General features: G+C 33.3%; 1 protein-coding gene and 1 pseudogene across 1 annotated transcript; one reads left to right on the top strand and one right to left on the bottom strand.

The window, feature by feature from the left end:
• Nucleotides 1-176: 176 nt before the first annotated feature.
• Nucleotides 177-4,592, top strand: LOC145634184 (sodium transporter HKT1-like). The gene is made up of 3 exons (XM_081685600.1): nucleotides 177-1,366; nucleotides 3,823-4,053; nucleotides 4,274-4,592. The coding sequence occupies exons 1-3, from the start codon at nucleotides 177-179 to the stop codon at nucleotides 4,470-4,472; spliced, it is 1,620 nt and encodes a 539-aa protein (XP_081541726.1). The 3' UTR covers nucleotides 4,473-4,592.
• A 6,111-nt stretch (nucleotides 4,593-10,703) lies between these two features.
• On the bottom strand, nucleotides 10,704-12,307 carry LOC145636055 (RING-H2 finger protein ATL43 pseudogene; annotated as a pseudogene).
• Nucleotides 12,308-16,260: the final 3,953 nt, after the last annotated feature.

Below are 16,260 nucleotides of genomic sequence, written 5' to 3'. Positions count from 1 at the left end.
ACTTCATACATCATGATGGAAAAAAAATAATAACAATAATGGCATAATGCTTGTATAATGAGATATTCGTACCTAGGAAGTTGTCCTTTATAAAAAGGCCACTAAATGTCCAAGATTTACAAAAAATACATTTTCTTCCAAAACCAAAATCCTCTTACTAAATCAATATCTAAAAGATGTTGAGATTTAACTTTCTAGTGGAAAAATTTAAACATTTTTATAGTTTTCCATACCTAGGTTTTGTCTATCTAATTACATCCATATATTGGATATCCTCAAGAATCCATGATTTTATTATCTCTCATGTTACCCATTTTTTTATTGAGGTAAGTTACTTCATTATTGCATCAAGTTTTGGGTTCTTGGTTTTAAAAAGTCTTACCTCCAAAACAACCAACCCTAACACGACAGAAGATCTAGATATGTTCTTCACCTCAGTATCAGCCATAACGGTTTCTAGTATGTCTACAATGGAAATGGAGGTATTTACGAATTCACAACTGATTGTTATTACGATTTTAATGTTCATAGGAGGTGAAGTATTTACCTCCATGGTTGGTCTCCATTTTTCGGCCTCCAAACTCAAATATACACCCTCTCATGTAAGAAGTAGAGTCAATTCGGTGGCTAGCCTTCCACTCCCACCCGAAAGCTTTGAGTTAGGAGTCATTGTACAACCATCATTACCTCAAGAAACTTCAACTATGGAGAAAACAAAATCAGAAATAGATTTTCTCATAAAATCCAAGTCAGTTAGGGTTTTAGGTTTCATAGTTTTGGCTTATTTACTCTTAGTTCATGTCCTAGGAATTTCTATGGTACTTATTTACGTCAATGTTATTTCAAGTGCTAAAAATGTTCTTGAGAAAAAAGACCTTAAAAAATTTACCTTTTCAATTTTTACTATAGTCTCAACTTTTGCTAGTTGTGGATTCATTCCTACAAATGAAAACATGCAAGTTTTTAGCCAAAATTCCGGTCTTTTATTGATACTAATCCCTCAAATTCTCCTTGGAAACACTCTATTCCCATCTTTTCTTCGATTTTTGATTTGGGTTTTAAGCAAGATTGGTAAAAAAGACGAGGCCAAGTATTTGATGAGAAATTCAAAAGATATCGGATTCCATCACTTGCTTCCTAGCAAGCACTGTAAACTTTTAGTAGTAACAGTTTTGGGATTTATATGCGTGCAATTTATATTATTTTGTGCTATGGAATGGGGTTTTAAAGGATTAAATGGCCTTAATATTTATCAAAAATTAGTGGGAATTTTATTCGTGTGTATAAATTCAAGGCATACAGGTGAAAGCATTGTTGATCTATCGAAAATTGCCCCAGCAATTCTGGTGTTGTTCGTCGTTATGATGTTAGTGTTCTTCCTCTCTATTATATATATATATATATATATATATATATATATATATATATATATATATATATATATATATATATATATATATATATATATATATATATATATATATATATATATATATATATTCTTTATTTTTATTGATTATTGTTCTTAGTATACAATAAGAAGTATATTATTGATAACATGTTGGTTGCTATGATGCATGTGCATGTATATTATTGTTGTACGTTTAGGTACATGGCTTAGTGTGGGATTTAATTTAGTTCATTATTTAGGATCGAAAGTGAGTAATTTTATAGATATGGTATATATAATACTGTGATTAGGAAAATTTTAATTCAGGAGTTTATCGTAAGCTAAGTGAGTTGAAGACTTGAAGATGTAGGAACAACCATTTGTTCTTTTTTAATTACCTTAGCTAATTAGCTTCTTACCATGCATTAGTTTAGTTGTGTTCTTTTTTTAAAAAAAAAGAAGTTATTATCCTTATTTCATTAATAGCAACAAACATTCTCTTTTTTACCCTCTCTCATTATTCTAACCACGTGAGTTTACACCGCGAGTATTTAAATAACTATATCTTCAACATACACAGTTTATTTGGTTCGATCCATTATTTATTGGTCAAACACTTGTTAGAACACTAAGGATAGGGAGAAACTAAGAGAATTCCCACCTCAAACGTTTTCATTTGGCAAGATTCGAACTCCAAATCTAAAGATTATGAGCTAAAAAGCTTGTTAATTGAAGAGAGTGAGGGATAGCTCAAGTGGTTAGAGCTCCCCTCCTGATTTCAAGAGATCTTGGATCGATTCTCATCGCCTGCCCTTAAGGCTCTCTAAACAACAAAAAAAAAAAAAAAAAAAAAGCTTGTTAATTAAGTGAGTAGCACACTAGCACCTTAAACAACGTAATAATATAGTTACTCTATTCAAGCCATGTACATCTCCCCAGTACATTCTTAATTATTAATTGGACTTTAAAAATTCATTCCAAAATATGACATAAGGCTAGTTGTTTGTCCCTTGTCAAGGAATATTGAAAATTAAGTAATGAAATGCTTTTAGTCAATATTAAAACCAGTAATAAGAGGTAGGTTAAATATTAGTGGTCTTTATTTGAGGATGTTAGTTGAAGATTGATTGTGCTAGACTCTTATTCATTTATATAATTATATTATATTCTAAAACAAGACTATATACGTCGGTATATGTATAATTATACTATCAGATGCTTATTTGTATTTTTAAGGGCTCACATATATCATTACCGTATATATTATGATGAAATTAAAGACTTTATTTATTTATTTATTTATTTTTATAGAAATTTTTAACCTATCGAAGGAAGGTGCATTAGATTAATATAGGGGTAGATTATCCAATAATACATACGAAACAATCTCTGATGGGACATGATTTGGAAGACTAATTTAATAATCTTAAGAGGATGTAATAATGTTTAATATAAAACATTATTTAAGCACAAATTTTGTCTCTATTGAATAATGATTGTCTTCGTCCTAGGTAATAAACGATCGTACTCTAAACATAGTCGTTGACTCGTTATACCATAAATTATCTGCCTAGGTTACGTCTTAAGTTCTTTATTCTAATAAGTAATGGTCAACCGAATCATATAATAATCTCCTATTATAAAGCCATCATTACTAATTAAATATGAGTGTGTCTTAGTGTCTAATCCCAAATTAAGACAAACAACCATCAAGCACTTGGTGTATGTAAGTAGTTGATGAGGATTTCACTTTAAAATCTTAAGATTATGGGTTCGATCCCTGCCAGTTGCGGTTCTTAGGGGTAGAGTGAGGATTCTCTATCCTCCCTCTGCCCCCTTCGTCCTAAGAGTCTGACATGTGTAGCTCATGCAAAATTTGGTAGGGTTATCATTTTTCTATTAAAGAGAGGCACATAACCTCCTAATAGAGTTGTCTATTAAGAGGAACACCTTAATTAAACGACTGCTAAAGGCGTTTTCCTAAGGTGTCCGCCTCTTTGAAAAAGTATATCGGTATAAACTTGTCTTTTTGTAGGCCGGGCGTGCTTTTGTTTTTTACTAGTATAAGCCTCAAACTCCTCCATCCTCAACCTTTCTTTCTCACTTTCTACTAGTTCGGATATTCCTATTCCTTGAATTAATTTTATACCAGAAATTAAAATATTTACAACATTCCAATCAATATATGAAGATAATAGCTGATCAACTAATTTAGAACCGATTATTATACAACCGGGTGTATCTTATCAATGTTTATCTTGGTGCGGTACTAACTAGTTTTATTTCGAATGACTTTGTACACATTGTGAGGGATTTTAGTTAGTGATGGAAATATTTTATGTGCGTTTTCACCCATAAATTAGAACAGATTATTCTATGTGTTTTTATTAACATTTGCATCATTGCATGCATATGTACGTATTACCATGCAGGTATCTTCCCCCTTATACTTCATTTCTGCCAAAGAAAGATGAGGAAGGAAATTTTGCTCAAATACTATGTAAAGAAGAAAAGAAGAATAGAAAGATTTTGAAGAACATTATATTCTCTCAACTCAGCTACCTTGCCATATTCATCATCATCATTTGTATTACCGAGAGGCAAAAGATGATTGATGATCCACTCAATTTCAACGTTTTCAACATCACATTTGAAGTTATTAGGTACGTTTTATCAAAATTAAAGTATCATTTAGAATATATATATAACACAAATTTAACATCTATAATATCACGGAACATAACAATTGCTCGCTAAATAAGTAAAATTACACATTGTCTCAACCCCTCAGAATTATTGTTTCATCCCATTCTGATTACTTCTAATTATGAGAAATAAAATTCTAGGTCAATAATGAAGTTTGTTTATTTCAATAATTGGCAGTGCGTATGGAAATGTTGGGTTCTCAACAGGGTACAGCTGTAGTAAGCAATTGAAAGCTGATCCAAATTGTGTAAACAAAACGTATGGATTTGCTGGGAGTTTTAGTGATCAAGGGAAATTGATTCTAATTATTGTCATGTTTTTTGGAAGACTCAAGAAATTTAGCTTGAAAGGAGGCAAAGCATGGAAGCTTCTCTAACCCTATCGAAAAATTCTTAATTCCTCCCGATATATTACTACTTACTCATAAAAGAGATATTCCGTAACACTTTAGAATCAATCTATGTGAGTATGGAGTACAATATTGGGTGGAGTTGCGAATTTTTTTTTTACGTTAAAAAAAAAAAAAAAAAAAAAAAAACTTGGTGTATGATATAAGTTTGAACCTATTAATGTTCTCTATAAGATAAACTGAAGCCTTAGCGCGCAAAGGCGCGTGCGCAAAATAAAGTCCCGGAGAAGGCGAATGTTAAATTCTCAAAAAGTCCAATCACCCTTTTATTCAATCTAAAGCTGGTGTGTTATGATTTCCTAGTCTTAAGCATTGAGATACTGAAGGGAGAATGTGAGGGTTGTAAGAGTCTGTTGCATTTTGGCACTACCATGTTGTACTATAGAAGCAATCAATTAAGTTGTACAGTTTTCACTTCTTTTTTTTTTAATGGGTCCTCAATTTGTGATTGATAAAGTGTTAACTCCTAGTCTCCTAACAAGAACACCACAAGAAAAATATGGAGTACTTGTACGAGTTATGATTTCCACGCTTCTCAAATTAATTTCAACATTCCTTGTTCTCTATAAAAAGAGTGCATTAATAATAACTACGCTTTCATAAAAGAAGACATCATCAAATTTTCAAGTAGAAAAATCAATTCTCATGATACATACATAGGTAAGCATGTTAGAAAAACATAAATCCGTCATTTATTCTATTCGACGTGTGAAACAACAAAATCATTTTCCTCACCAAACTAAGCTTGGTCTAGTGGCAAAGTTTGTATCTTACAATTAAGAGGTTGTGGGATCAAACCCCACTAGTGACACTTTGGGGGTGAGAATTCCCTTACCCTTCCGGCCTTCCCCCCCTACTCCCAACGTGTCTAGCCCATTAACCCGGACGGGAGGACTTATAAGATGTTCCAGCCCGGCAGGGCCCTTCTCCTTACCGACCAAAAAAAAAATCATTTCCCTCTTCTCATCTATCTCCTTCCCTCCCCAAGTCCCCACATATTATCTCCTTCATAAGTACTCCTTTTTTATCAAACTTTCTAGCAAGGATCCAAACAAAGGAAAACAATACAGTATTTCAAATTATTATTTATTTAAGCTGATTCATTTTGAGCTACAAACAGCCAAACACTCAATAAATCCCAAATTTTGTAGGGAACAATAGTCCCATTCTTTGATTTGTAGGTCCAACCTCATGAATAACCTAAATCATTGAAGTTATACAGCTTTATGGTGGTTCAATTCAACAGCACATGATAATAGTGAGCTGAGTAATGCAATCAACTAACAGAATAAAGAGTACAGAGCAAAAACAACTAATAAAGCCAAAAAATGAGATGAAGAAAACGACTAACCACCTCTCTTTAAGAAATCAAGATAATTGACATTTCCTTAGAGAAACTCTTAACAACAATAGAGTGCGTAGTAGATCAACTTACAAACACAGGAGCCCTGCGACTCTTCCCACGATTATAAACAACAGCACTACTAAACATAGTCAGTCTACTGCCTGCTGCATGAACTTCTTAATTAACGGTACCCTGATTTCGCTGCTCATGTCATAAGTGCCTGTAATTTGCAATCACTACCTACCCAATGCAAGGTCATGCCACGTATCTCCATCGGCTGCTGGAGTTTCTTCATCTGCAGTGATGCATTAAAAAAAAAAAAAAGAGGTTATTATTTCCAAGTTCCAATGTGAGTGAGGAAATCAAGTTTCTTATAGAAAACATGATCAAGTAGTTGTAACAGAAACTCGATTCTGGAATTTGAATTGTTGAACATAGTACTGTATACATTTAGAGCAGAAAAGAAAGATAACTAAAATCTCATTCCCTCCCCAAAAAATAAAAAATGGAAGAGTAATATGCAACAAAATTCACAACTAAGAATTCAAACAAAAAATTAAGCTTATGAACAAGACAAACGAAAATGTGATGGAGCCATATTTAAGGACAAACATCTAGTGGGTATATCAAATATTGTGCCAAAATGCATCCAATTGTAAGAGGGATCAACAAAACTAATCATCAAATTCCTGGCCATTGTTGAAACTTATATCTTGAAGTCAAGCTCTCGAGGAATATTGGTGCATGCTCAAAATCAAACACTGAGAGAGTAAATCTAATGTAACTGAATGAGCAAACTGTTTGTTCCTAGTTTTGGAAGTTGTTGAAAGAAAAGAATGAAACATAAAAACAGAATGTTCCCCTTAGTTATACTCCGTATCTTAAAGTTAAGTTCATAATTTCATAAAGGTTTGGGAGTTAGCGCTACATTCTTCTCCAATCATCCAGTGACAATGTATTCCTCAAAAGTTAAGTATTTATGTTAGTTTGTTAGGAATATGTAACACAGTCCATCAAACCCGTTGATGGTGAGATTTGACCACTAAAGACTAAACTCTTAAGTTAAGAAGCACATAAAGCTCAGCCTAGGTCTCGTACTTAAAGTTAAGTTCATAAAGATAAGTTGGCGCTACACTCTTCTCCAATCATCCAGTGACAATGTATTCCTCAAAAGTTAAGTATTTATGTTTGGAAATTGGAATATGTAACAAAGTCCATCAAACCTGAATACCTGATGATGGTGAGATTTGACCACTAAAGACTAAACTCTTAAGTTAAGAAGCACATAAAGTTCAGCCTAGGTCTCGTTCGCAATCAAAGCTTGAAGAGTGCAGACGAGAGAAAGACCCAACTGGGCCAACTCCATAACAACACTCAGAAGCCTTTGCTGCCACCATAACATGGATATCAACATTCTGACTGCCATTCCGTTCAGAGAGCAGTTATAATCCCTACTGCTTTACATCAATACGGAAAAATGTTACAGGCTAATTTGGTCAAAGTGAAATCTTTTTACTGAGTACTATATATCATGTACTTGCTGTTAATAAGAGTACAGAAATACAGAAGAGGATAAGTTAGATTAAGATTATATTCTTCGAAGACACTTCCACAAGCACGTTATTTAAGAAATAATACCAATCATCATAACGTAGCAATTGGTCATGATATTATTTAAAGTACTCACTAGATCAATAAGGTCATTTATACACATTGCAATTCACACATGATATGACATGCGGACCAAGCACTAAACAGTTGTTCACTGTGACTAGAGGGAGAGGGATTTCCTATTTCTGAGACACTAATTTCATATCAATAGATGAGTATATCAGCTTCAGGGTGAATATGATTAATTCGATGACAAATGACAAGTAGAAGTAAAATTTGCCATATGTAACGTTTCCTTGCATAGCCTAAGCCTTTTTACTTACTATTACAATGACACACAAATATTCTGTTCATTTCTTGCAGAAAAACGGAAAATTGTTGTTTAATTATAACTTCAAGGTTTGCATATTCTGGATACAAATTGAGGTTTTATCCAAGTTACCAGTAGGTGAAAGGAAAATCAGCAGCCTTCGCTTTGTTTAAATAGCACGACCATATTCTTTATATCAAAGTACATGACTCAAGTAGTCTATTTATAGTGGTAATATCTGTCTTAACTCACTCCTCTGTCCTCTGTAACTTGTCGCCAAAGGTGGAAGGATGGTTTAGTGTGTATGGGAGACAAATCTGTCTCTGATTTAGCAGTCATTCAAGGATTTCTTTGGCAGCTGTCAATAATTTTACAGCACATGCACTAGGTTTACCTCTGGTTATTAGGGAAAGGCTACGTGCAAAACTCTTTCTATAAATTAGATCTATACACTCAGAAACTAATCAATGTCATTAATCTTGATTTAAGGAGCATGATTAGCTTTAACATGTTTTCTAAACTCACTCGTCATGTTTGTAGAAACCTTAGAACTCCGCCGATCTGATCATGTCTTGTCAAACTTTCAATATCACAGCCTTACAGAACGTGGAGGGAAACCATTATTCTCCAAAGACTCCAAAATTAATCCTTGTCAACAAACTTTTTGAACACTCTGTTAATAGATTTCCATAATCCCTGAACACAACTCTCAACAAAGTAACTATATCTTCCTTGTACTTTCCTTCATGCATTCTACTTGTAAGTGTCAAGGCATATAACTGCTTTCTCCCGGTTTCGTGGTCGAATATCTTGTCCATTCTAAAGTAGCATTTGACTATCAACAAACCAGTTAATTGTAACTAGTTGAGCTTCCTAATCAACTTTCCTAAGGAGATACTAGTGAAGTAGTGATTATAATATATGAACTGCATTAATATGTAAATCATGTAACGCTCCTAGAAAATGCCAACAGCTAAAAAAGTACTATATCCACTTTGTACCTCATTCTCCCCAAGCGCTCTCAAATCAAACACGGGCACACAACCACCGAGGAAACATATCATCAGAATTCAGAACTCAAATACACATTCCTAATCCTCAATCCAAACAGTAATCTCCAATAAACCAAAAATTCAAATTGTTCTTACAAAAGGCAAAACTAAAAAGTTCAGAAATTAACCATCATAATGCATAATTGCATAAATCCAATGACACAAAAATTACATGAAAATCATGCTGGATACCTAATCAAAGAAAAACCCCAATAAAACCCTAAATTCATTTTCTGCAGAATTACAATTTAGAAGTAATTGAAAATAAAAGTGCACAAAATTACCCAGAAAATTCTGCAGAGTTACGATGTTCTTTAAAGTTTGAACCCCAAATGTATAAACAAAGTATAACCAAAGATGTAATTAAATCAAATTCATCATTAATCAATTAGATAAATTACAGAAAGATGAAGAGAGAAGAGAGACTAACTGGGTTCATCAGCTTCTTCAGTGCGAGCAACAGCAATTGGTGGTAAATCAATATCTGAAACAAAATTGAACCCAGAAAAATTGAGCAAAGATTAGAAAGATAGAAGAAGAAACAAATCAGTAAAGACAGTCGAAAGAGAAGCAGGGGTAGTTACCTTCATCAGGAAGAGTATCTCTCATCCAATCTTCATCAACAATATCAATGAGAATTCCTAAGCTCAATAATTCCGCCATTTTTGAGTTTGTTTTCTGCCTTCTTTTCTCCACTTGATCGAAATACGGAGTATTGTTAATTGTTATGTTTAAATGTTTAATTAACAACGGGAAATCTTTTGTAGTATTTCGGGTCGGGTGCAGATCGGGTTTGGATTTTAAATTATTAGGTTAAGTTGAATCGGGTTTGGATTTTTTTTTTTTTTTTTTTTTGCATGTTTTAGTTTGGATATTGTTGTTGTCGGTTATCATGATTTTAGGACTTGTTCTCATACGTTGAAATTCAGTTCAGTTCAGCTCAATTCAGTTCAGTTCAGTCCAGTTCAGTTCAGTTCAGCTCCTAATTTCCTTCTCTTATAAAATATTCATTTCAGTTCAGTTCAGTTCAGTTCAGCTTAGTTCAGTTCAGTTCAGCTCAGTTCAATTCCGTTCAATTCAGTTCAGTTCAGCTGAGTTCAGTCAATGAGAACAGACCCTTAATAAGTTTGATTTTTTTTTTTTACTCCGTAAGAATTATATCATTTGACTTTCAAAATAAAACAAAAAAATTAAAGTCTTGTTTGCTATCGTTTTCTTTCTTTAAAAAAAAAAATCAAATAGGATAAAAAAATATATTTTCACTTTTCGGTTGTCAATTTTTAAAATTATCATAATTTTAATAAATTTGACTATATTTATTCATTATATGACATCTATCATAAGATTTTAAAAATCATAAAACCAAAAAAAGAAAACTACAACAATGCGAAACGATCTCTAAGTCTTTTTATTATAGCGTCCGGAATTGCGAGGACTATGACTAGGGACTTTATTTTTTCATGGAATGCTTACTTGGCTAAAATCAAATTCGAAGTATAAATTAATGACTCTTTAATATTCAGAATAATATGTTTGGCTTTGAATGACATTGTTGTACCATAATGCAAGAAGCAAACGAGTCATGTCTATGTCAATGCAAGGTTATGAGCCTTTGACGCAAAATCAAGTACAACACACTTTCAATTTTTATTAGGTGCCGTATAGGCGTATATAACAAAAAGTGATTATGCAATAGTCTTTTTTTTTTACACAATATAATCATCTAAATTGTTTAAGATATTGAAGTTTTTTCCCCTCCAATTTATACTATATTAACAACACATATAAAAATTGGATTTCTCACATTAATTATAACTTCAACAAGAGTGCTTGTCAAAGAAAAAAGAAAAACTTCAATCACAGTGATTGCTAAAAGTTATATTCACATTCATATCATAATTAATAGTAAGATTATTAACACTTCTCATTGTAACATGTTCATTACAAGTTTACAACACTACGCTCTCACAAAAGTCACAAGTATAAAAAGTAAAACTTTACGAGTTATCAACTCATAAACTTTACGTTTAGTTTTATTTTAAACCAGCAGTCAAATTTATCCTCTTAAAAATTAGTACAATTGATCAAAATATTTTCTATCCAAAATTTCCTTTCTATTACAGTAAAAAAAACTTCTCCATAATAAATTTCCCTCTTAAAAAATCCATAATAACCTAAATTTAACCCTCTCCTCTCAAATAGACAGGGTAAAAAAGTTTTTTTTAAAAATACTCTAAATTTTTTTTACCCTAAACCAATTAATAAGATAATTTAATACGTGGGACCCAAACTAAAAATCTATTACCTCCAAATTTTGAGAAAAATAAATAAATAAATAAATTTATCGAAGGTCCTAAAATTTATGAACAAGTTAAGCTCCCGACCGTACAGCTGGCCTAGATTGAGAAATCCAAGCCATCCACCTGGCAATCGCCCCATTATGTCTCTCTCTTTCTCTCTCCTCATTACCACCACCACCATTTCCTGTATTTCTGCTCGAAAACCTGCTTAACCCCGTGATTTCCGACACATTTCTCTCATTAATTACACTTCTGCCATTATTAATTATCCCCTGCATCCTCACCCCATCATACTTACCATACACCCGCTTTGATGTTGATGATCGACGGCCCTCATTCATCAACATCTCTGACCGTAGATAGAACAGATCGTACGGCTGTACATCACTCCATCTCTCGTAATGGGCCCCACTTGGATTTATTATTATTTTATGTTCTACTCTTCTGTCTTTATCGACGGTTAATAACATCCCGTCTTTCCTCCGATCAACGGCTGTGATTGACCCGTCTAGTGACCTCCTTGACGACGTCGTTTTAGGTCCATTACTAACTCGCCCTTTTTCTCCAGCTGACGAGTGACGACCCGAAACCCGCCGAGTTGACTCGGGTAACCCGACTTCAACCGGTTCATGCTCAACCGGGTTAACCCGGTCCACTAAGAGTACATCTTCCGGGTCGACCCGAAAACGGCAAAGAGGACACGTGGAATGAGCGTCGAGCCACGTGTCAACACACTCCACGTGAAACGCATGCTTACATTTGGGTAATAACCGAAGAATCTCTTCCGGTTCAAACCGGTTTAAGCAAACCGCGCATTCTAACCCGTCTTTTTCTCCTTGCAATGAACCGAACCGGAAAACCGGTAAACTCTCGATTATTACCGGGTCAATACCGGAATTCTTCCTTCCGGTCGCCGGAAAACCGCGATTGTTGTTGTAATAATACCCGGGTTCCGACGACGAGTCGACTCTCTGTTTGCAGTGTTTGGCGTACATGAGGAGGAGGAAGGTGATGGAGAATAACGTGGTTAGTACGCCTACGATGACGGCGATACTGGGTTTAAACGAGGAGAACGTCGCCGGAGATGGTGGTAGAGGTGGGTTTTCCGGCGAGGGTGAGATTTGACGGGAATTCACCAGAGATAAAAGGGTTAATAGTATGAAAGTGAGAAGAGGGGTTTTCATGGTGGTTATGGAGGTGTGAACGCCATTGAAGGAGAGGAGAGAGAAAGTGGAGGAAAGTGAGGAGAGAGAAAGTGGGTAGTTATGGGGGTGAAGTGAGGTGAAGTGAAGTGAAGGGATTGTTGATATATAAAAAGGGGAAAGTCGTTAATGGAAAATAGGAGTAGCAGAAGAAGAGAAGGTTGTTAGAGTGGCATTCATTGTCTGGGGAATGTTCTATTTTCTAATTTATATACACCTTTTTTTTTTTTTTATTTATTTGTTTTAAATGGGAATGAAAAGGAGGGAAAATTTAATAATAGAGGTGAAATTAATTAAATAAAGAAGGGGTTTGGTTTTGTTTGCATGGGATGTCATGTGTGGAGTTTTTTTTTTTTTAAAGTAGAGTGTATGGGTGATGTGTCTTTATGTGAATCTTGTTATAATGTTTGCCAACTCTATTGATTGTATTAGAGTTGGCGATTTCGGAGTACAACGTGTGTGTTAAGAAAGAATTGAGATCGGTGAGTATTTGTTCGGTTTGTTTTGGAATGTAATAGAGTGATATATGTTTGATTTTAAATCGACGTTTAATATTCAAGTTGAGATGATTATGAGTTCAAATTTGAGTTGGATGGGTACGTAGTTGATTTAGACCCTGTTCTTTTGAGCTTATGGGCAGAACAGAGCAACCCAAAAGAATAGGGTCTTAGTTTAACTAAGGTCCAATATTAACGTGGTTGATATAGAACTATAAGCATAAACCTAGTTTGGATACTTGTACAGTTGTCTAGAACCGAACAGAATCTAAGCAACCCATATGTAATGTCTACCTCTTAACAATTAGGTTAATATTAATAGAAATAAAAAAGGATTAATGAAGACAAGGGGATCTTCATCTTAAAAATGGTGGAAAAGGAAAAGAGAGTACAATCAAGTAACAAGGAAAGGACAAGGGGATGAGAACAATTAGTTTTGGAAACAAGTGAATACAAGGCCAGCAAGACATGTTTTGGTTGTTTTTATTGAGTAATGTAAGTAATTAAAAAAAAATTAGGGGAAAAAATTGGACAATGTTTGGAGTTAAGGTAAAAACAAACATAAAGTGCAAGAGAAAGAATGGTTAGGGAAAAGGAAATTACGGAACACAAGGACTAGAAAATTGAGACAAAGGGAAGGAAATCTAATGGGTAGTTCATAGTTGGAGTAAGGTAAATTTTTTTTACCAATTACCACCCCTTGAGTGATGTTAAGCTATGTCATACACTCATACATTGAATTGTACACCAATCGTTTCAAAAATGTTCACACTCATTAAATAGTTTTGTTTTTAAAAAGTTTGAAAAAGTGGGTGAAAGCATAAAAAAAAATGTTAAATTAGTTTGAGAGATGAAGTTAAAATACAAAATGGATAATGTAAGAGAACGAGTGGAAACGATGTGTATATACCGTGAAGGTTAGGTGCTATTTTGTTTGATGTAAAACTTTTTCAATAGAAAATTATTTTTTATGGAAAACATATTTACAAGGTTATGTACAATTTTTTGAGGAAAGCCGACGGAACGACTAATTATTATTGAAACTCAAACAAAAATCCAACGCAACTACATCTTCTACCACACTTGGACAACTCCAACCCACACCCTAGTAGAATACTCAAGTGGGGCAAGGTTATGTACAATTGCAAATTAGTTTTTCTTTTCCCGTAAAAAAAAATTAAAAAAAATAAAATCCTTTGTTTGGTTGCATACAAGAAAAGTTTTAGAAAAATAAAAAATACTACCTCCATTACAGGTTATGTGCAACGATTAGACATTTTCCCTCTCTGTTTTATGTCAAATCGTTGCACATAACCTGTAACGGAGGTAGTAGGAGTGAAAATGTAAGGATGGATGAGAAGGAAGTACGGAGTAAAAAGGAGGTAAGGAGGAGGGAGGAAAATGTGGTTTTCCATTATTTGTGTACTTTTGTAAAGGAAAATATTTTTCATCACTAAGGATGCAATTTCTCACAATTGGAAAAATTGTTTTCCACCGGCTCCTTCACAAATCAAACAAAAGAAAATGAAAAAAAAAAAACAAAAATGAAAAAATCAATTTAAAAGAAAATAATTTACATCGACCCAAACTGAGCTTAAGTAATAATTCCATAATTTACGCTATTAAGTTTAAAATTCACCAGAAATAAGTTAACCTTGTTACAACGTTGAACAATACACCGCATAAGTAAAAAGTGAGTCGAACTTTTATATTCACACAAGAGTGCGCGATAAAATGAATACTCCGTAGTAGAAACAGTGCAACATGATCTCCGTGAATTAGATCAAGATGTACTACGACGTTGCACTTAAGCCGCCAGTTTGTGACATAGAAACGTCATTATCAAAATAGTGATAGTCTGTAAGAAATTTAAACATGCATTTGTCTGTTGGTGATGATCGAAAACTCACCATTGTATGAGCAACAAGGATGTGGTTGTCATTTTGTTATGTGTTCGATAAATATTGATTCAAACGACATCAAAACCTATTCATTGGCCCTTTTTTTCATCTTCTTCTTGTGTTTCAAGGATCACTTAATTGGACTAATATAATGGTGTATGTACGTTCTTATATTTATCTCCTACACGGATTGTTAAACAATCGATTCAGTATAGTAAGTAGAGTTAGATAATAATAATAATAATAATAATAATAATAATAATAATAATAATAATAATAATAATAATAATAATAATAATAATAATAATAATAATAATAATAATAATAAAGTTTAGTGGAACTCGAGCAACGCTCAGTGTGGTAAGTAGGATTGATAGGTAGCAAATTTAGTGAAAGAATTTGAGCAATGTCCAATATGGTAAGTAGGGATGATAACAAGTTTAGTGGAAGAACTAAAGCTAAGGGCCTAAGGTTAACATTTTAATTAGCATCCGCTACGTTTAACTTGAGCCAAACTCAAGCTTGTCGAGTTTATTATAGTATATTAGTATCAGATAAGACGCGTACATCGTTAACTAAATATAATGAAATTTTAAGATTAATATTGCATAATTTAAACCCTAATTTTTTTAATTGAGTAAACCCCCAAATTGATTTTACTAACCCTAATTACACTTGTTTACCCCTTGATTTTGATATTTCAATTCGTTTAAGGTTTAATTGCATAGTTTAATACCCTAATTTGCAAAAAATCGATAAATGAGGGAAGAATAATGGAAATCGAGAGAAAATAGAGGGAAAATGAAAGGAATTGAAGACCGTTTGTGGAATCCATGATAATGTCACTCAAAAAAAGTGGTGATAGTTTTTAGCGTTTTGGAAAAAACTAGGTGGTAAAAAAATAAAAAAAATAAAAAAAAAACTTGAGGGGGTATCGTAAAAATTGGGTACTTTAGATGGTGGTATTTTTCACGTTTTAATGACTAAGGGTCTGTTCTCATTGACTGAAATAAGCTGAACTGAACTTATTAGAGCTGAACTGAACTTAACTTAATTTAACTTATTAGAGTTGAACTAAAATGAAATGAATATTTTATAAGAGAAGAAAATTATAAGCTGAACTGAACTGAACTGTATTGAAAATAATCGTATGAAAACAGACCCTGAATATTTTCAATACAGTTCAGTTAATTATATGAGGGAGCCCCAGTTAATCTCCGAGATTAATTGGGGCTCCCTCAAAATAATCGTATGAAAACAGGCCCTGAAAATGAGGGAGCCCCACTTAATCTCCGAGATTAACATTCCAAGTTAATCTCCTCTCACAATTCTATGCATTTGTTTTCGTGCCACTTTACTATTTCACTTTTATTATTTAAAAAATAAAAGTAACACAATATATTGTGAGAGGAGATTAAATTTTCATGTCAATCTCAGAGATTAACTTTACTTGAATTCTCCCTTATAAAATTATACTAATAATTTTAATAAAATCTCATATGGCTATTGTAAACTTAATACTTCGTATTTGATATTT

The sequence above is a fragment of the Chenopodium album genome, chromosome 6 (genome assembly GCF_948465745.1).
Source record: "Chenopodium album chromosome 6, dcCheAlbu1.1, whole genome shotgun sequence".
Lineage (NCBI taxonomy): Eukaryota > Viridiplantae > Streptophyta > Magnoliopsida > Caryophyllales > Amaranthaceae > Chenopodium > Chenopodium album.
This window is presented reverse-complemented; position numbering and strand designations above follow the sequence as displayed.